Raw genomic sequence first — 22,500 nt, 5'->3', positions numbered from 1 at the left:
ATTTATGTATGTATAAATGTGACAGAATGAAATCTGAATACACTGATTTCAATGCAGTAAAATAACAAAGTATATAATGAACTTTTGTAAAGTGAACACCACAAATTTTAATCATGAAGTTGTAAATGGTTTCAAGAATATGTTTAATGTGGAAAAACCCAAATCATAATTGTTGGTCATTTGTAGAAAATTGGCATGAATACAAATTCTTAATTTTTTTTCAAGAGATTATTCTAAAATATGTTCCAAAAATCAATGATATTCATAACTATGTTGCTAAATATCCATACTGTGTTTAAATGATGATGACTCATATAAGAGGAAAGAAATACTGAAATTTAACTGGGTTTACTTCATTGATGCAAATGTTTAGTTATAGATAGACATTTATAAAGACTGAAGATAAATCAAGAAATTGTCAATGAATTATATACAAAAACAAAGCAGTTATAGCATATAACAGAAATCAATAATTTTATGGTAGTATCAGATATTTAGTTCAAATCTTCAGTGCTTGCAAAAGTGTCCATGAAATGATGACAAAGAGACTGATTGGTTGCTCACAAGGTTTCATTCAGTTCTGGAAGGTTCTAGGTTCCTTTTGTTCATCTGTAGAACATAGACCTTCATTGGTAACCTACAAAATGAAAGAATAAAAATGCACATGAGATCCTGATCTCTTAAACAGTTATTTGATGCTTGGTAATTTTGAAAGTAATTACATGCTTTGCAGAAAAATAATTGAATATTAGAGTATGCTTACTTAAATACTAAAATGATTGGAAGTAGTAGTAGTAGTAGTAAGGTTATAAACAAAAAAGATGTGGGTGCAGATCCTATCATGTAATCCTTTAAAGGCTGACAAATGGTTCGCTGTTAGGATGAAAAGCATTACAGATGAGCTGTCACCCTGAAATATTCCTGTAGATAATATAACTTTGTTAGTGACTCTAGTGGTAGCTCCAGTTCTTATTGATAGTTCTTGTGGACCATGATGTTGTCAGTTCCTTAATAACAATGAATATATCATTTAGAACCTCAACAAAATGAGGTGACTCTCTTATCCATAAGTAATAAGCAGAATCAAACAACTTCTTAGAGTCTAGCCATACAGTCAATAAGTTTTAGCAATGCTGTTTTGTTATCTTAAGGAAGGTTTATAAGAAGCTGTTCATCCCAGCCTAAGACTCCTTTCTTTCCTCTTGCCCACTCTTCAGCCACCATATTGCTTATTCCACAGTGAACGTGAAGGAATGCATTCAAGAAAACTATATAATTCATATATAACCTCCAAGTATGCTATGAGCTTGTAGTTTTTGGTCATATGCTCCTCGTGTTTTGCAACTAGTGTTGTATGTGCAACTGTCTGTCAATCTAGTACATTAATTTCAGTGTTAATTGTTCCTTTGAACAGTTTTTCATGGGTTTTCCTATAGAACATGTGTTTTCTGTACCAATAACTATCAGCTCTCTCCAAGATGATTTTCTGGTTTGGTAGATTTTGCAGCAACTGTCAGGGGAGTTTAGAGTACGATTCTGATGTGGGGATGAGAGCAAATTTTCTTTGTAATGGTTGTTTATTGTCAGTTGTTTGGCACTGAAGTTTGGATAGTTGGAGTATCAGTGAAAAATATATGAAGAGTGTTAGAATTTACATAAAGTTTTAATATTCATGAGAGAAAAAGGTGTAATAGATATTTTTTTGAGATGTGCAGTGTTGTGTTTTGGTGATCTTTAACAAGATTAAGTTATTGGTTCTAATTGCAAGATGCTTTACAGGTTTCCATTTCTGAAGAACTTCAAGTTGAAACACATATGAATGCTTAGCGGTGAAAGAATTCATGGTTGTATGTTTCCATTTTGTAAGTTCAGAAACTCATGCAGAGTTTAAACAAAGACAGGTAGCAAGCCAATTTAGTAACTGAGTGTCTGAGAATTTAAGTAAATAATATCAAAAAACTTAATAAGAATTTAAGCAAATTAATAAAAACTTAAATATCTATATGTAATATCAGAACTATATAGTGAATGAAAAATTCTTATTTCTTAAAGATAAATTTAGGTACATAAAATGATGAGAATAAATTAAATCTAATTCCTCTAATTCCATAAGTATTTTTAGAAATATATAGAAAATCCAAGCTTCACCAATGAATATGGATGAAATGATAGTGCACAAATCCTGTATATATATAATCATAACTAAGAAAAAGATAAAAAGAGACAAATTTATTTATTATATATAATTCAGAGAAATATAAGTATAAATAGTTTCTTCTTTCATAGGCTTAGATTTTAGTTTACTATTACTTGCATTATTTTATATACCCATGTTCTCCATATGGATATAATCAGGTTAGAATTCAAGAGAATATAAGAAACTGTTAATATAAGTTTAGGATATTTTTGAACGTACTGTTATACTTCCAGAACATATTTGAGAGATGGTTTTCAATACATGACATCTTCATTAAGGAAATATTACGAAAGAAGTAAAACCAATAAAATAGCTTGACTTTAAATGCAGTATTAAATTCATGAATAACAATACTTACAAAATGAAAGAAGAACTTAATCATACCTCAACTATTCTGACACTATCTGCTTTCAAGAAAACAAAGCATGAATGGTCATTAGAAAAACTTATTTCAAAATAAATATGTTTTAAGACAATATCTTCATTTAACAACTTACAGATTTATCTCATTTCTTTGTTGTTTTCGTAAATGTCAATAGGGTTGCAACTTTTAGTTTGTAGAGGTGTAGAATACAACAGCTGGGTATAAAATACAGAGTATATAATATATGCAATACATTACAAAGCCCAACAAAAACAAAAAGTGAAATTATATAATCAATATTAAAAATAATCAGTTTTCTCAGTGAATAAAAATTAGCATGCAAAATCAACCTAGTAGATCACTGAAATTTATTGTGTAGATCAGAAAAAGATGAAAGATAAAACGGACATCAGTGGTATTTGAGCTCAGAATAGAGTGGGACTAAATTTCAAGTTTTAATATGGTATTCTACTATATCAGTCATTCAAATATATTTTATTGATAATTTAAACATATTAATGTTTAAATAACCTCGTGGCCTATGCCAGGGGTGTAACCAGCTCACTTATGGTACCTTCCCTTAATTGGACACTAAACTCTGCTTGTGAAGACCTGTTGAGGCAAATCGAAATTGAAATAAAATTCGATGACTGGCATCCATGCTAGTGGATTGCTAAGAGCACCATCCGAGCATGATCGTTACCAGAGTACATAACTGGCTTCCATGCCAGTGGCATGTAAAAAGTGCCATTCATGCGTGATCGCTACCAGTGTTGCCTTACTGGCACTTGTGCTGGTGGCATGTGAAAAAAACATTTGAGGAGGTCGTTCCCAGTGCAGGTGGTATGTAAAAAACACCATTTGAGAGTGGCCATTGCCATTACTGCCTGACTGGCCCTCGTGCCGGTGGCACATAAAAGCACCCACTACACTCTCAGAGTGGTTGGTATTAGGAAGGGCATCCAGCTGTAGAAACTTTGCCAGATCAGATTGGAGCCTAGTGTAGCCATCTGATTCGCCAGTCCTCAGTCAAATCGTAGAAACCATGCTAGCATGGAAAGCAGACGTTAAACGATGATGATGATGTTACCATTAAGAGAAGTCATTCACTATCTTCCAATGTTACTTTCATGTCAGTGGTGTCCATGAGCAGGACTGATTGTGGGTACTCAAAACAGTTTCTGATCAAGATGTGAAACATTCACCATTGCAAATTTGCTCTATACATTATGCTTCATGTCTAGTAATCTCAATACTAGTTTTATCAGTATTTGCTTTATTTGTGTAGAGCTTAATAGAGCTTACAAAAAATATACACATGAACTATACTATTGTAAGGATTAATAGAAGTGCACAATTATGGAATTAATATGAATGTCTAGAAGATGCAGCTTATATGCAGTTGAATTTTAACATTTTAATGGTTTTCTTTAAATACATGCATATATATACTATTAAGCAGCATATTCCACTCAAGGAATGAGCCAAACTTTTTACTAACTTTACCAGGACTGATTCCAATGACAGGGATGATAAATGAATATAATTTTATTAATGGATTGCTTATATACTTACCACTAGGTTTCTTCAAAACATTAACATAAGCATCATCCAAGTCTTTAAGAAATTAAAAAAATAAATATGTAACATGGCTATAAATAATATCTAAAATATGTTAGCAGTGTATATATATATATAAATATATATATACATATATTACATGGAAAAATGTGAGCATGAAAAGTAATATTCTTAAGATTATAAACCTGGAAAAGTATAGGACAAGTTATTACACCTGTGAAAGTACAGGATAAACTATTACTTCAAGTAAAGTAAAGAATAAGCAACTTTTTCCTTAAAATATTGTAGCAAAGAATGTCATTTCTTCTAATTTATCACTCTTCACAGTTTTCATCTTTTAAATTTATTGTACAAAACTGTTGATCTAATTTATAAGTTTGTCTAATTAGTCACTTTTTTCTGTATTTAAGGTAGTAAATTAGCCAAATTCTATTTAAATAGGTATAGTGTTATTTGTAAACTATAAAAAATGATTTTTAATACTCAAATTTTAATTTTAGTGGCAATGTTTTAAGTAAAAAGTTTCTTATTCTTTACTTTACTTGAAGTAATAGTTTGTCCTATACTTTTAAATGTGTAATAACTTGTCCTGGACTTTTCCAGGTTTATAATCTTAAGAATATTACTTTGCATGCTCGCATTTTTCCATGTAATCCATGATTTTTCCATGCATTGCTGTTATAAGTTAATTAATAATGTGTCAGTTAATAATTTAAGATTTTACCTTATAAAATACTCAAAGATAATATTTCAATTTTTCCATGTAAGTGATGATAATATTTCAATTTTTTCATGTTTAATTTAAATATATGTTTTGATTGAATTAATGGCTGGGATTTTTACTATGTTGTTGGTTGCACAATGGCTCACCAAATGTTACAAACAACAAGACCCAAAACCATCAGTTACCAGATCACTCTTATGTAACCTAATTTTGCAATAAAAAATGACTACTATTGTACTGTCAATTTTATGCAAATATTTGGTTTTTCATAAATTAAAACCATTTTATAAACCAAAAAAACTATTTTTAATTTCCAAATTTAAGAAAATGTTCTTGTTGTTACTTTTTTCTATTTATGAATTTGGTTCCTAAATAATCATTAATCAATCATACAATCTTCGTCTTAAATTTAATTTTTAGTTACAATTCCACTGAATTTTGTTTTTTAATTTGTTTACATTTTTTTTCCATAAATGATAAAACAATGTCAGGCAATTTGGGAGGAAATTTAGTATGTCTTTTTGTAATGATGTTGTCATTGATTTCATCCCAAATATCATCTCTAGTTTTAATCAGTGTGGCCTGCTCTAGATGTTGGTCCTCTATGAATAACAGCAGCTTTTAGAGGAAAATTTGTGCCAAATATTTGCTGCCTTTTTGATCAGAAGTTCATTATATCACATTTAATTCTTTCTTCCATATTAAAATTTTGATTAATAAAAATCTATTAATTTGAATAACAAGATATTTAAATTCAGGAGGATTCAATTTCTGGAAGTAATTTCATGTTCAGTATTGAGTGAACATGTTTCACAATTTTTTGTAAGTGAATATGTTGTGATTTTAGTAATCAAAAATTTAAATTGTCGAGGACCATTAATTGGTTACAGAAACAATTCTTCTTTTAAATCAATAGGTAGTTGTGATTGTCTACCACAAACAACTGTATTGCAGTTGCAAATTATATTTATAAATATGTTGCAAGTATGTTGATGCAATCTAATGCATCTAGCAGTGTCATATTTGATGAATGTAAACTTTTGTTGAAATTACATTTGAAAATAAAGATAAATTTCTTTCCAAAATTCATGAGCACATTGTTGGCTTCTATCATTAAATCTTCCACCAATAATCCTTTCTAAATTTGCATCAGTGTTTTGAATATAATAAAGAATATTTGCACGTGTGATTTAGGAAGGGGGATACTTTGGCTGCTATTTTTAGCATGTTGAGCGACCAGATAAAGATTCTTTCATTGGTTTGATTGCGTGATGAGATTTTTAAACATATATGTAATATGTATATTTATCATCAGCAGAAGTTTATTATATATGCAATGAAATTTTAGCATCTTCAAAGTTTTAATTTCAATCATACATATATATTAAGCTGCGTATTCTACTCAAAGAAAGAATGAGCCAAACTATTTGCTAATCTTGCTCTAATGAAAGTAATTTTTTTGTTAATAAATTGCTTATATACTTACCAACAGGTTTATTTGAAGCGTTAATGTAAGTACCATCCGTGCCTTTAAGAAATGAAAAAAAAGAACAAATAGCATGGCTATAAATAATATTTAAATGAAGATAGCTGTGTACTGATTCTACCATGATAAATACTAATGTGATAGACTCAAACACACTCACACAAACATAAATTGCATGTACATGCATATTAATAGACAAAAGTTAGAGTGACATATTTCGTAATAGTTAGCTGTCTGTCTATTTTAAAGATAGGTTCTAAGATCATGCTGTGTACTAACAATATTGATTGTACTTACTTCGTTGTCCCATTTCTAAATATTTTGGCTCGCTAACCTCAGCACATTGTTCTTCCACAGCATCAAGAAATTAATTTTAAAAATAGGCATATTTATTGTTTGGAGAGGATATTTTAAATATTTTGATGATACACAGAATGTAGCAGTTATATATATATATATAGTAGAATAAGAAACAGAAAGCCATTGGTACAGTATTATATATTTGAAAATCTGAATAGAAATGGCGTTTTTGATAATTTTTCCACTTTAACAATTAAATGTCTAGGATCTAGTTAGTTTCATTCACAAAATCAGCTCCCTTTAACTTTGCTCAGCTTGTTTTCAATTTTGGTGTATCGATACTGTTCTGAATTTTGATTATGCTCAACTAATTACTTTATCTCATAAATTAAAGAACCTGATGTTATTTGGAATTAAAGTTGGGAAAATCTGATCAATTTTAGCCAATCAACAGACAGTGAGGCATTAACAGCCAGTTATCATGTTAAACACACATTGTGCTGATTCTTACACAATGAGATTCACTTCATCGACATGTTTTGTTTGTATATATCACTGTTTTTTTTTAATTTTCTGGAAGATTTATATCTATCAATTAGAATTTTATTGTAAATGTTTTTCGCCAATTTTTTAAATATTTTACTTATTCTTTTATATATTTTTCATATATATTTTACATATATTTCATGAAATTTTTCTGTGTTTTTCTGTTTTTACTGTTGCTTTGAATAGCCACATCCACATTCAAGCCATTTAATTGTACCACTCTGAAGGAGATTTTGAAAACAGAGGTGGATGCAATAAATTATAAAGTCACTCCTAGATGTGCTCCATTGTCTGATGCCCAGACATTTTCTGTCCCCTCTCTCTGTCATTTCTACTGTACTATATGGCTTCTGCTCCTTGCAGCTAGCTGAGCTCACCCCACCTCCTCTCAAACGTTCCCATCCCATTTGCCTCTTCTCTTCTCATCATCCCTCTTATGTCCAACCCCATCCAGCCCTACCTAAAAGGCCTCATACTTATGGCTATGCTCAGTTTTTCCTCCCCAAAATGGTGGTTTCCCTCAAGAAATCCTTCCCTGCTCATATCTTTCCCACAAATGTTGGTTTATGAAGGTTCACAAGGCACATCAATGGCCTTATCATTAACCTCATTCATCCAGATGGTCTGTGAAGGGCATAGGCAATGTCCCTTTTTCAAACAAACATAGGTAGAAGACAAAATATAAAAAAAAGATCAAACCAAAACTAGGCTGAAAGATTCTTGCTCAAGGTGTGATGGAGTTAGATTGAACTCAATACTAACATGTCAGGATTATGATGTGAACTTATTAATCACCTGGTCGTGTACCCCTCCCACAAACCTGTCAGAGGTGTAGAAGCAAAACTGTACACGTGGTGGGCAAGTAATGTAATGGTAGGTGTTTGGATCCAGCTGAGGTAGAAATAATAAACCCCATGGAAATGAAGCTGGCAGAATGAACCAGAATCAAAATTATTTCCTAAATGATATGGAAGGAAAAAAGGGCATAGAATTGAGGGGTGGGATGTGAAAGACAGAAATTGTGAGGAAATTTTCCATTGTATGAAACATAAAAAGATTAAAAACAAAATGAAGGAAACCTGCCCATCTCACTTTTCTTTTTCCATGAGGTATGGAACTTTGAAGGACAGTTGTTCCAAAAATTATGTCCAGAATGGAGTGCCAGACTAAATGCTTTGTTCTATTTAGTTATGTTCCTCTGCATTCTGAGTTCAAATCTCACAAAAGTCAGCTTTAACTTTAATCCAACAGGTATCAATAAAATAAATTATACTAGAATAGCTTGCCAATAACATCACATTTCTCCTTTCTTTTGATTATCTTTATTCTTCTATTGGAAAAGGGGATTATCACATTGACTCTTCTTCTTTTGTTTTTGTACAGGTGCATTATACATGCATCTTTGAACTGCTGGGGAACAGATCCAGTTTCCCAGATCAAACAGATCAATTTGCACAGTTTATTTATTTGTCTGCTACCATGCTTGTACACCTCTATGGGATATCGTCTTGTCCAAGATCTTTACCATTGGAAAGTTTTTCAATAACAGTACTTGTCTCTTCCAAGGAAGGATGTTCCACTAGTTCTTCAGCATTGCTAGCGGATTCTTGATTTGATACAGATTTAAAGTGTTCAGGTAATCTTTTTAGAATTTCATCTTTCCTACTTATGAGATGTGTTACATCGTTAGAGAGAATATTCTGTATACCTTTTTTTGGACCAAACACATTTTTCAGAATGTTATACAGTGTTCTCAAGTTGTGAGAGTTAGCAGCCTGTTCCAATTCTTGGGCTTGTTTCGTCCACCAAACTTTTCATCTCATGCAGTTTTCTGCATAGATTTTCTCTAGAGATGTATAGGAATCTGGATGTTGGCAATTATTTGTCTGAGATCCATGTCTTTTGTCTCTTGTGCAAAGTTTCTAGGAGAGGTTTAATTTGAGAATCATTCTTGTTGGTGTTTGTGCTTCACAAATCCTAGAACTACTTCAGCAGATGATTTGATGCTGTCATGTATCTTGTGCCACCACATTTTTAGGCATTCCTCTATTTCTGTAAGCTTTGAATTTAAATGTATTTCAAAATTTTTTATCATTTCTAGATTTTTTAAAGAAGCAATGTTTATTCTTGGATGTAAACTGGATTTTAGTGGCCTCTTTCCATATGGATTAACAAATACCTTGCTGTGAATCATTCTGTGATCCAAGTAACACTTGGATGTTATGTGAGTCCTGGTGAACCCGAAATCACTGCATTCATTGTTCTTAGTTATAACATAGTCCACATATATCAGTGACCAGATCAGGGATGCTTCCAGGTGCTTTTGTATTTATTTGCCTACATAAACACTGCATCTGGTGCTGTTCCAGTCCCATTCATCTAGAGGTCGTGTGTCTGTAGATGAAACCTCACTGAACAGCAGAATTCAAATGCCACTCAAGGAGAAGGGTGCTGGTTGGTACCAGTTTTTTTGGAAATCAATTAAAGGCAGAATGAAGAGAGTGACAGAATTATTGAAAGAGGTGACACTACTGTGGAGAGATAAGCTGAATTTTCCAATCATTTCCAAGCTCAAAAATGTGCTTCATTTGTATGACAAATGCACCTAAAAAAGACAATTTTAGCCTATAGAGGAACTGTTCAATATCAACAAAGTCTGCAATGAATGGCTCAATGCTGATGATAAAATGCTTTACTCTATCCAACTCCAAAGCCAGGGCAAAATGGGTTATTCGACAAGTAAATTCCAAGAGAAGATGCTTGGATGCTGAAGCCTCCCATTCTTTATCAAACTCAGCAACCCTGGTACTGACAGTGACTCTGAAGAAGAAGAGATTGAAGAGTACAATTATGGTGAAAATGACAGAGTTGATCAAAGCGATATAGATAGTGATGGCACTTATTCTTCCACAAGAAGGAACAATAAATCTGCAATTGGTATGAGATTTGTAACTGAAACAAATGTCTCTACCTACAAAGCTGCGAAAATCTGCAAAGAATTGTCAGAGGAGGACATTGATATCCCAGCTCCTAGTCAGCAAGGCATTTTACAATGGTGTAATGAAGAAACACTTGATCAATACACTAGGCAATCAGAAATGGGACCTGCATTTTGATGGTAAACATATTGATGGAATGAATATCAAGTGGTAATCATCAAGACAAAACAAGTGAATTAAGCTGGCTGCTCTGAAGCTGTGTGGTGACAAGGTCGAGACCATTGCAGAAGGATTGAAAAGCATCTTGATGTGAATTTCACTTTTAGGGTGAAATCTTAATGATTATTGCTGATACGACGAGTGTGAATACTGGATGAAAGAGTTGGGTAGTGGTTAGACTGCAGAGAATTTCTTGAGCAAATGCTATGATGAGCCACAATTCATGAGCAACCAACACCATGTCTTGGACAGAATCCTGCATATTTTTATGGATGAGGAGCTAGCTAGTGCAAGCAATTCACTCAACATCGGATATTTTCTTGTCAAAGAACTCATGACAAGTTATGAAGAACTCCAAGGCTCCTTCCAGAATGGAAATCGTTATAGTAGATCAAGCTGGTTAGAGAGATGATATGAAGTTTCTGTTTCACTTAATCCATGCCTTCAAGTTCTTCCATGGAAAGAGAGAGACATCCCTTTCATCATGTTTCAGAAAACTCCAAGCATCAGTAATGCCAGATGAAATTTGCAAACAATCCTAGCCCTTCTTATATTTTTACTTACGTCACTGTGAGAGATTGCAGATGGTCTGCTAGTTCATCTCATATGACTGGGCAGACCACTGTTTCAGCGACCAAGTATATAGAGCTGAAGATTATGCAGAGCTATCACAAACCTTACTACTCTACAAGACTTCTTTGATATGCTTGACAAATCACTGGAAACAAGAGCCCTCTAAACTAAAGATCAGCAGAAGCAATTAATGCTGTGAGTGAGCAATTAAGGTCATGCAAGAACTACACACCACATGCAAGAACAAAGCTAACCTGCCATTGAGTTTCATTCTCTCTTGTAGACTTGCCGCAACTTGACTATTGACTAATTTGACTTTATATGACTTACCTTCTTTTTATTGGTCTGGAATGTAGAATATAATTCTTTTAACAGTTATGGATCTTTTTTTCCTTTATTGTTTATTATTCTATCAGGGTTCTAGATTTTGGAAACCCACCCAAATGCAACCAAGTATAAAAATTTCAAAGTTAGTCATGAGTGAACTTTTTTGAGCAAATAGAAAAAAAAAACATTGATTTTCATAGTCTTCTAGCAAAAACTCGACAGAATATGATATAGGTCTACAGAGTTACAAAAAAGTTGTATCCTCAGTGCATACAGCATGGTGAGATACTGTGACCAGGTTTTGGGTAGGTGTTCTGCTTGCTATGGGCAGGTCTTCTTGAGCATGGCAGGGCACCAACCCTCCCAATCCATTGTCATCTCTTCTGTAAGGCTCAGCATTTTGAGATCAGTTTGCACAACCTCATCCCGTACTGTTGGCAAAGATCTCTAATAGCATTTACTAAGATATCTGAAGATGATGCAATACTACTATTTAGTGCATCATTTTTATGAAACAAACAATTAGTATTGCATCATCTTTGAAGGAATGATGAAACATTGCATCATAATTCAACAAGTATAAAACATTGACAGCCTGCCAACTATTCATTTGTCCTTTGTAATCCTTCCACGCAATATGAAAGAATCAAAAGCTAAGCCTTGAAGAGATTTCACAATTGTTATCCAGCTTTCATAAAGAATGGGAAAAAATTATTTGTGATGAATCTTCTTTTCCTGAAGATGATAATGAACATGATCATGCCAGTATTGCCTATTCAGAATTGGATATGATGACAACAAAATGATTCTTCAAATCCTTCGATGATGCATGTACAACATTATTTGAAGGATAAGTCTGAAACTGAAAGGACTCAGGAAGAACACTATTGAAATGGCACAAGAAGAACTCCATCCTACAATGTTTACATGAACAGACTTGGACCTTCCCTTTTTGCAACTAGATTTTAGGATTCAGCTCTTTCATCATTTATATTATTCATGAAGCCAAATCTGGAAATCCAAATATGGACAAATGCTGAAGGAACTTGGGTCTATAAAGATAAGTGAATAGAAATAAACTCTGCTGAATTTAGAAAGTCTATTGGATTGATTATTCTTATTGTAGTTTCCAAATCCAAGCATGAAAACATTACTCAAACTTAGAGTTTTGGAGACAGACACCCCCTTTGCAAACACACACACACACACACACACACACACACACACATGAATGCATAAATGTACATATAAACTTATATATGAATACATACATCCACATGCACATATATATTGGTGACGTACACAAATACATAACAGGTATATATAATACTGAAATAAGCAACCCATATTGATTCCTGTGTGTAGAAATCAATGGCTTCATAAAGTACAACTGTAACAACTAATGTGAAACAAACGCATACATACATCATCATCATCATTTAACGATGCTAGCATGAGTTGGATGGTTCGACCAGGGTCTGGGAAGCAAGGAGGCTACACCAGGCTCCAGTCTGATCTGGCAGTGTTTCTACAGCTGGATGCCCTTCCTAAAGCCAACCACTCCGTGAGTGTAGTGGGTGCTTTTAACGTGCCACCGGTACGGAACCCATCGGTCATGTTCGGATGGTGCTTTTTATGTGCCACATGCACAGGTATCACAACTACAATTTCCATTTGATTTTTATTTTGATGTTGATGTACTTGACTCAATAGGTCTCCTTAAGCACAGCAGGTCGCCCTACAATCCAAGGTAAGCACAGCAAGCCGTCCTGCAGTCGATGGCACTTTGGATGGGCTGGGGCTGCTATGTGAAGCTGGTGCAGGAAACAGCCATGAACTCACGTTATTTGTCAGGTCTTCACAGTCACAGCATATCTCCAGAGATCTCGGTCTTTCGTCATTGTCTCTGTGAGGCCCAATGATCAAAAGTCATGCTTGACCACCTCATCCCATGTCTTCCTGGGTCTACCTCTACCCCAGATTCCTTCAACTGTTTGGGTGTGGCACTTCTTCACTCATCTCTCCTCATCCATCCATAGTACATGACCATACCAGCGCAAACATCTCTCTTGCATGCCACATCTGATGCTTCTTGTGTCCAGCATTTCTCTCAGAGCACTTACACTCTGTCGTCTGTGCACACTGACATTACACATCCAGCGGATCATACTAGCTTCATTTCTTTCAAGCCTACACATGTTCTCTGCTGTCACAGCCCATATCTCACTACCTTGAAGCATGACAGTTCGCACACATGTGTCGTATAATCTACCTTTCACTCTGAGCGAGAGACCATTTGTCACCAGTAAGGGTAGAAACTTTCTAAACTTTGCCCAGGCTATTCGTATTCTAGTGGTGACACTCTCTGAGCATCCACCTCCACTACTAACTTGGTCATCTAGGTAGTGGAAACTATCAAGTACTTCTAGTTTCTCTCCCTGGAGTGTGATGGAATCTGCTTTCTGAGTATCTGTGGTGTCTATTGCCCCTGTGCATCTGCTGCACACGAAAGTTATCTTCTCAGTTAGTTTTCCTCTGATGTTGCTGCACCTCTTATGCGTCCATAGCTTACAGTGGGTACATCTTATGGAGTTTCTACCTACACCTTTTCTACAGATCGAGCAGGGCCACCTACCTGAAGGGGTGTGTGGTGAGTTTGCCTTCCTACTTACTAGAACTTTGGTCTTTGCAACATTTACTATAAGGCCTTTTGATTCTAAACCTAACTTCCACACCCAAAATTTCTTTTCTAGTTCCGGTAGTGATTCTGTTATGAGGGCCAGGTCATCAGTATAGAGGAACTCCCAGGGGCAACCCATCTTGAATTCCTCTGTTATTGCCTGGAGGACTATGATGAATAAAAGGGACTGAGGGCTGAACCTTGGTGGACCCTTACTTCTACCCAGAATTATTCACTTATATTAATATAACAAATAAAAATAAAAATTTAAAAAATATACAAAACATACAGAAATCAATGAAGAGAGAAAAGAAACAGTAAGATGATAGATGTTGACTTCATCAGGTATTTCTGTTTATTTCGAAACCTACAATGAACAGGTCATTTCACAGATGCTAAACTATAAATTTCACAGGGTAAAACATTAAAATTGACACCACTAAGTTGAGAATGTTACAACGCAGAAAATTTCTGTCTCACTATTGGCTAAAAATACACAGTTTTTCGAGTTTTCATCAAATTCTTTCTCCACAAGTACATGGCTTCACAGGAATAAGCATGTAAAACTACATCAATATAACCGATTTTCAAATATTTTACTTCCTTTTAAGAGATGCAGATTTTATGAATGAAACAAACAAGATCTGATGCGGATAAGTTTAGAAAAAGGTAACTCTTGAATTCAGATAGTCAACCAAGGCATGGGTGAGGGCAGTTGCTGAGGCCATTGCTTCTGCTTTCCTTTTCTAAAGTTCTTCACTGGCCTGTTGCTGTGGAAGGACCTTCAAGAAAAAAGGAAAGCAGAAGCAATGGCCTCAACAACTGCCCTCACCCATGTCTTGTTTGACTAACTGAATTCAGGAGTTACCCTTTTGTAAACTTATAAACATCTAACTATTGAAGTAGAAAAATTATCAGAAAAGCCATTTCTATTCTTTTTTCTACAAATATAATTATATATATACACATACATGTATTTAGAAACAAAAAATATTTAAATCCAGCCAGAGTCCATGTACAGTATATGATCTTCATCCTCTCATTTACATATTGTTAAAAAGAAAAGTATTGTCTAATAAATTTATTTGGTATGAACAAAAGGAAAAAAGGAGTAATTTTGGTTAATATGACATTTCAAAATTAGACTTTGGAAAGAGGGTTCCTCAGTAAAGTGGCACCCAAAATTCTATTCTACAAGAAAGATGCTAATGATTATGTAAAAGTAGTACTTATTGAGAGGCTGATTGTACAAAATTTACTTCACTGGGATATAATATCAGAATGTACTAACACTAAATTTTTTGTTAATAATTTTTGTTAATAAATTGCTTATATACTTACCAGTAGGTTTCTTTGAAACATTAACGTAAGTACCAACCATGTCTTTAAGAAATTAGAAAAAGAACAAATAGCATGGCTATAAATAATATTTAAATTAAGATAGCTGTGTACTGATTCTACCATAATAAATACTAATGAGATACACTCAAACACAGTCACATATACATACATGCATATTAATACACAAAAGTTAGAGAGTGACATACTTCATAATAGTTAGCTGTCTGTCTATTTTAAAGATAGGTTCTAAGATCGTGCTGTGTACTAACAATATCAATTGTACTTATGTGGTTGTTTCATTTCTAAATATTTGGGCTCGCTAACTTCAGCATATTGTTCTTCCACAACTTCAAGAAATAGAATAAAAGGCATATTTATTGTTTTCAGGGTGTGATTTAAATATTTTGATGATACACAAAAAGTAGCAGCTATATATATTTAGTACAGTTTGCACTATTTCCATCACTTCAATATTTGGTTGTGATATTTAACTTTAAGGGAAGCTATTCACAAATATGTTTAGAGCAATAAGGGTTTTTCTAAGATAAATATCTTGCTAGAGTTATAAATAAACAGGAGTGATTTTGGATACTAGAGGAGAACAGTTAATCACATTTACTATTGCAAATTTATTCCCATTCATTGTATCTCATGCCTTAGCAAATATCTACTGAATTCATCATTACTTAATTATTTAGATTTTTTTGTACAAATAAAGCTTTCAAAGTAAATGTTTATGAACTACATCATTAAGGGTAAGGATTGATAAAAAGGTAAAATATTAGAGTTAAATAGGAATATCTGTAAGAAGTTTATCGTATATGCAATGGAATTTTAATATTTTGAAAGGTTTTTAGGTGTGGCTGTGAGGTAAGAAGTTTAATTTCCAAACACATGGGTCTGGGTTTAGTCACATGATGAGGCACCTTGGGCGAGTGTATTCTGCTATAATCCTGGGCTGACCAAAATCTTGTGAATGGATTTGGTATATATATAAGGGAGTGTGTGTGCCTTTGCGTTTGATCCCCATCACCACTTGACAATTGTGTTGATTTGTTCACATCCACAAAACTTAGCAGTTTAGCAAAAGAAACCAATAGAATAAGTAAAAGGCTTAAAAATAATAAGTACTCAGGTGGATTTGTTGGACTAAACCCTTGAAAGTGGTGCCTTAGCATGGCTGCAGTCCATTGACTGAAACAAATAAAAGACATGCATTAAGCTGCCTATACTACTCAAAGAAAGAGTGAACCAAAATTTTGCTAACTCTTGCTCTAATGAATGAAATTTTATTATTGGATTGCTTATATAATTACCATCAGGTTTCCTTGAAACATTAACATAAGAAATCTTCATGTCTTTAAAAAATAAAAAATAAAAACAATAAATAGCGTTATGTTAGTATTGTGTTGATACTACAATAATAAATGCTAATGAGACAGACTCAAACACACTCATACACACATATTAATAGATAAAAGTTAGAGAATGATACATTTCATGATTGTTAGCTTTCTGTTAATGTTTAAGATAATTTTTAAGATCATGCTGTGTACTAACAATATTGTTTATACTTACCTGCTGGTTTCAATTCTAAATAACTGGGCCCACTAGCTTCAGCATATTGCTCTTCATTAGCTTCAAAAAATTATATAAAGATGTGCACATTTATTGTTTGGAGAGGATAGTTTTAATATTTTGATATTGTACAAAAAGTAACTAAAAAAAATAAAATACTAGTGAGATCTGTGGAAATTCCACAGAACGAAAGAGATTAAGCAAAGCTATTTAAGAAAGAAAGGATGATTGTTATTTGTATTTTGCTAAGTGATTTCACTTCCAGTTGCAAAATAGTATATGATTTTAAAATTTTCTTCTGCTAAGCACCTTATATTTCTCTCTTTCTCTCTACCTCTTCAACAAACATTTTAACCATGTAATTCCCCTCTTCATGTCTTTAACATTTCCCTCTTTCTCTTTCCAACCTACAGTATGTCATTAACACTTCTCTCTCCCACTTTCCTCTCATCGTATTTGTGTCTTGCTCTTTGCCTCCCACTTCAACTAACTACGTGATGCATTTGACCTTAGCGTATTATTATACTCCTCACTTCTTGCTTCTCTAACCATATTTCTCCCTCTCTCTCATTCCACTTCCACCTCTCTAACAAACGAAAGTATAACAGGTGAACAAAGAAGCAAATTATTATATAGATAGTGTATATTTTATATGCAACAATGTTTTCATACATGCTACCCCAAGAAACCGAACTAAATCACCTCTTTTAAACTGCATCTTTCTCTTCTTCACATTTCCTCTTCATGCCATTAAAAACCACTCCTAAGTATGGTTCACCTATTGACATTTGTCCTTTATCCTTACCATCAATGAGCTAACCTCCACTATTGTTATTGATTTTCCCTTTTTCCACTATTCACCACATCTTACATCTGCTGCCACTTCCAACAGACAGCCATTCCATGTTCATACCACAAATGATCCTCCACCCTTCAAATTGGTATCCCTTTCTCAATTTCCCCACCAATCACAACTGCCAGCCCCACAACTCATGACCCTATAATGAGCCCTCCATCATTCTCCTGTCGAAAGTGCTATTCTGCTGCTGTAAGAAACAAAAACAGAATACACCATACATTTATACCATACATATTGCCATCTCTGTACTGTGAGTTACCACTTCCTTTCCTTTGTACTATTTCCAGTCAGCATCTATTCCTTATTCTTACTGTGTCCACTTATATACGTAAATCCTTTCCCTGTTCATGATTTATTACATCTCCTATGTTCATTTGACCTGTTTTATTCCATGGTTTGTATTCACCTCCTTTTCTCCCAAACTCTTACAACCTTACACACCAGCATCCCTGATTCTGAAGTATCATCACTATAAATACAGAATGGAAAAAGATATGTGAGTGGAGGTCAAGTAGACAGCACGAATGTGTGTGTGTATATATATATATATATATATGTATATGTGTGTGTGTGTGTGTGGTGTGTGTGTGTGTATGTGTGTGTGTGTGTGGTGTGTGTGTGTGTATGTATGCTTCTCTGGAGACTGTCAGAATGATATAAATGTCTCCGATGAGAACCCAATAAGGTTCGAAAATCGATTAAGGTTGTTGATTGTATTTTTTTCAGTCTGCAGAGAAATGGCTAAAATTGCTTTGTTTATAATTATACCATATTACATATATATATATATATATATATACATATATATATATATATATATAATATATATATATATTATATATATATATATATTATATATATATATATGCATATATATATATATACATATATATATATATATATATATATATTATATATATATATATAGATATATATATATATATATATATGCATATATATATATATATATATATATATATATATATATATATATATATATACATGCATATATATATATATATATATAATTAATGAAGGCAGCAGTTTGCAGTGTTTCACCAAAAAGGAAAACTATAATTGTCACTAAATGTGACTAGTGTGTTAGAAACACATACATTGCTAGAAATATGAGCTAAAATGCTCTAATGTTGTGTAAGTGTACGTATATATATATATATATATATACAGTGGGGGGAAATCAATATTCGTATATGTCAAAATTCTTTATCTATTTAATTTCTAATGAACATAAATGGAATATACCAATACTATATTTGCATACACATGCATAAACTAAGAATATGCAAAAGAAACTAATAAATTATAGTAACTAAGGAATTTATAGACAATTATAAATATTTAGGGTTGGAAAAAGTATTCGTACAGAATAAATTTTTGATTTTCTATGCCACAAAATACTGTTATAATATTTATTTTTAATAGAACTTTCTTGTTTGTTCCAATAATCTTATCAGTTGTCATTTTTAAGTATCAAAACGCTATCTTCTTCATTCAGCAGTGAGACAACATAAAGTAGTATCGTAATAATGGCGAAGAGTAAAGAACTCCTAAATACAGTGAAAAACTTAATTATTGAACAGTGGAAAGGAGGTAAAAGTTACAGGAAAATATCAGAGACCCTTTGTATTCCATTTTCTACCATATCTTCATTTATTCAAAGATATAAAATATTGGGAACTGTTGAAAACAGAATAAGATCTGGTGCATCACGCAAGATTTCCCCTAGAGCTTTAAGAAAAATGAAGCGAAGAATCAAAAAAAAAAAAAAATGCAATGATCACCAGAAAGGAGTTGCAAGAAGATTTGTTAGCTTCAGGGACTAGTGTTACACTACAAACAATCAGCAATGAACTTCATAGGAATGAACTGAAGTCACGCTCTCCTAGAAAAACTCCGCTGTTGACTAAAAGGCATAGAGATGCCCATTTAAAATTTGTTTATGAACATAAAGATAAATCTGACACATTCTGGGAAAAAGTTCTATGGACAGACAAGTCGAAAATTGAATTGTTTGGATGAAATTTCGCGTAGCCATGTTTGGAGGAAAGATAGTACTGCCTATTCGCCGAAAAACACAATTCCTACCATAAAGTTTGGAGGTTGCAACATCATGGTGTGGGGGTGTTTCTCTGCAAATGATACTGGCAATTTACATGTGATAGATGGTGGAATGAATGCAGAGATGTACCAAAATATTTTGAACAATAATTTATGGGACCCTGTAGAAAAACTCCAGCTTTGTGAAGGGTGAGTTTTACTACAGGATAACGACCCTAAGCACACAGCGAAGTCTACCAAAACATGGATAGTCGATCACAATATAAAATTATTAGAATGGCCAAGCCTGTCACTTGACTTGAACCTCATTGAAAATATGTGGTGTTATTTGAAAATTAAGATTCATTCAAGAGCCCCAACGTGCATTGCAGATTTGAAGAAAATTTGTCAAGAAGAATGGGAAAAAATTCCTAAAGAAACATGCAAGTCATTGATTAAGAACTACAAGAAGAGATTGGTTGAAGTGGAACTGAATAATGGTTATGCTACGAAGTATTAAATCAGAATTATCAGTTATTTATGTTCTGTACGAATACTTTTTTCACCCCTAAATATTTATAATTGTATATAAATTCCTTAGTTACTATAATTTATTAGTTTCTTTTGCATATTCTTAGTTTATGCATGTGTATGCAAATAGAGTATTGGTATATCCTATTTATGTTCATTAGAAATTAAATAAATAAAGAATTTTGACATATACGAATATTTATTTCCCCCCACTGTATACATATATATATATATATATATATATATATGTACAGGGAGGTGTTTTGGGACCATAGTTTACATTCATGTGATGATTACAATATAATCTGTAATACCCATGTATATCTGGTGGGTCTCTGTTCATGCATTTCTTCAGGAAATATGGCACACACAAACACTGATGTGCACAACATAAATCAGATGAGGAGCAGGAAAACAGCCAAACCAGAAACGGTAATGTAGTATGTAACTGCAGATGAGAAAATGAATGCAAATTTAATAACAACTGCATTGTAAAGAATGTAATTTACAAATGTGAAGTGATGAGATATGCACTAAAATATGTGTACATTGGTGTAACTGGAAATACCACGAAAAATTGTCAATGAAATAACGAACTGGAGTAGAACATACAACTAACTGGTCTAGAATAAAAAAACGTTAGGCCATACAATAGAACACTGTGGGTGTGTAACATATACCTAGAAGAAACTCTGAAGATCATTACATTCAGAAACTATGTAATTAATAGGCATTCAGAAGTAATTGTATCATGCAAACATAAGATCAAAGCATCCTTTCTAGGATTCAAATAGAACCTTATGAAACAGAGAAAAAATAACAACCATTAGCGTCTAACTGAACAATAGAAGGATTTTGTAAATGAACAAAACAAAACTATCTGGACATTATCATTTTTGTAAATCTGATGTGAATCCTAAAACGGAATGGGTCTTGAATGTATGGGTTGGGGATCAGACTCATTGGAGCATACAGAAAAGCATAATGGTAAATATAAAAAAATTAAAGAGAGAAAAAAGCAATAGTTTGATTGAGGAGTTGCAGAAAAAGGAAGGTGAAACTTGTAGTGAATATCTATTCCTATCTACAAAAGAATGATTTGAAGGGTTTAAGAAGTGCTTGAATTCGTACAACATAAAAAGGATTGTGAAGCTGCCAATGCAGACAGAGAGACTGCATCTAATTATCCTGAGTAGTTGATGACAACCATTGCTGACAGCAAGTATACAATGTTGATGAAACTAAACTTTTTTGCTATAACTATAATTTCTCAAGGAGAAAAATCAACACCAGGATTTAAATCTTCCAAAATTCATCTGACACTCTGGGAACAAATGCTGCTGGTGATATGGTGATATGAAATTAAAATTCCTACTTGAGCATCGCCCTGAAAATCCTGGGATTTTCAAGGCAACACACAAAGTTTCATCTACCACTGAATTTTTGTTCAAATATGAATAAAAGGACTATTAAGTCCTTTCAAAAATTGTTTTACAAATATTTTTCATCCTATAGAAGGGTAGTGTCACCCAATATTTTCAACAAACAATACACAAAGCTACCTAGTGAACTTAAATGAAGTTTCTGTTAGTGTAAAAGTAGAGCAAAAACTTTCTTCTTCCAGTCAATAGAACAGTGTGTGACAGCAAACATTAAGTCATTTCATTTGAGAACTTCCAAACAGCTTATGAAAACAATTGACAGGAAAGAAACTTATATTTAGAGACATCTGGAAGAAGTTAAGCATAATGGGAGCTGTGGATAATGTAGACGAGTGATGGGACAAAGTGAAACCCTAAAATTTGAATGGTGATTGAAAAAATATATGACCAGACTGCATCTGTGACTTTATAAGATTTCCACAAGCAGAAGGCCTATATCAAGTTTGGAAAGATGTTTTGACACTTGCATGTAATATAGGATTTTATGATGTCAAAGAAGATGACGGAGCTGAGTTGCTAGGGTACCATGGAGAAAGTATATTTAATGAAGAACTGATGCCCTCAGAAGAAGAACAATCTGAAAATATAGATAAGAATATAAGAATTCCTTCAAATCTCTTTAAATTATCTGGAAAAAAGATATTGGTAAGAGGTTCACCCTTATAGTGGAAGGCCTGCAATTGTAACATTAACTACAACACTTATCATGAATGTAGCATAAAAATTGTGAGAAGTATTTACAATGAGCTCACTTC

At 33.2% G+C, this 22,500-nt stretch overlaps 1 protein-coding gene across 6 annotated transcripts in view; it reads right to left on the bottom strand.

Moving 5' to 3' along the window:
• The window catches only part of LOC118761443, a 35,480-nt gene extending 14,741 nt beyond the window's left edge, over window positions 1–20,739 (bottom strand). For 2 of the 6 annotated variants that reach the window (XM_036499318.1, XM_036499321.1), the window contains exons 1-6: window positions 20,618–20,739; window positions 16,856–16,915; window positions 16,594–16,635; window positions 15,278–15,319; window positions 6,650–6,700; window positions 6,353–6,394 (exon numbers count right to left, since the gene is read on the bottom strand). In XM_036499318.1, coding sequence (XP_036355211.1) covers window positions 6,353–6,394; window positions 6,650–6,700; window positions 15,278–15,319; window positions 16,594–16,635; window positions 16,856–16,915; window positions 20,618–20,621 — 241 coding nt within the window. In that variant the 5' untranslated portion in view covers window positions 20,622–20,739. Of the gene's footprint in view, window positions 638–2,694; window positions 2,777–4,136; window positions 4,179–6,352; window positions 6,395–6,649; window positions 6,701–15,277; window positions 15,320–16,593; window positions 16,636–16,855; window positions 16,916–20,617 lie in introns of those variants that run through there. The other 4 variants (XR_004997382.1, XM_036499319.1, XR_004997383.1 and 1 more) reach the window with 4 other exon arrangements.
• Window positions 20,740–22,500: the final 1,761 nt, after the last annotated feature.

The sequence above is a fragment of the Octopus sinensis genome, unplaced genomic scaffold (assembly GCF_006345805.1).
Source record: "Octopus sinensis unplaced genomic scaffold, ASM634580v1 Contig13627, whole genome shotgun sequence".
Lineage (NCBI taxonomy): Eukaryota > Metazoa > Mollusca > Cephalopoda > Octopoda > Octopodidae > Octopus > Octopus sinensis.
This window is presented reverse-complemented; position numbering and strand designations above follow the sequence as displayed.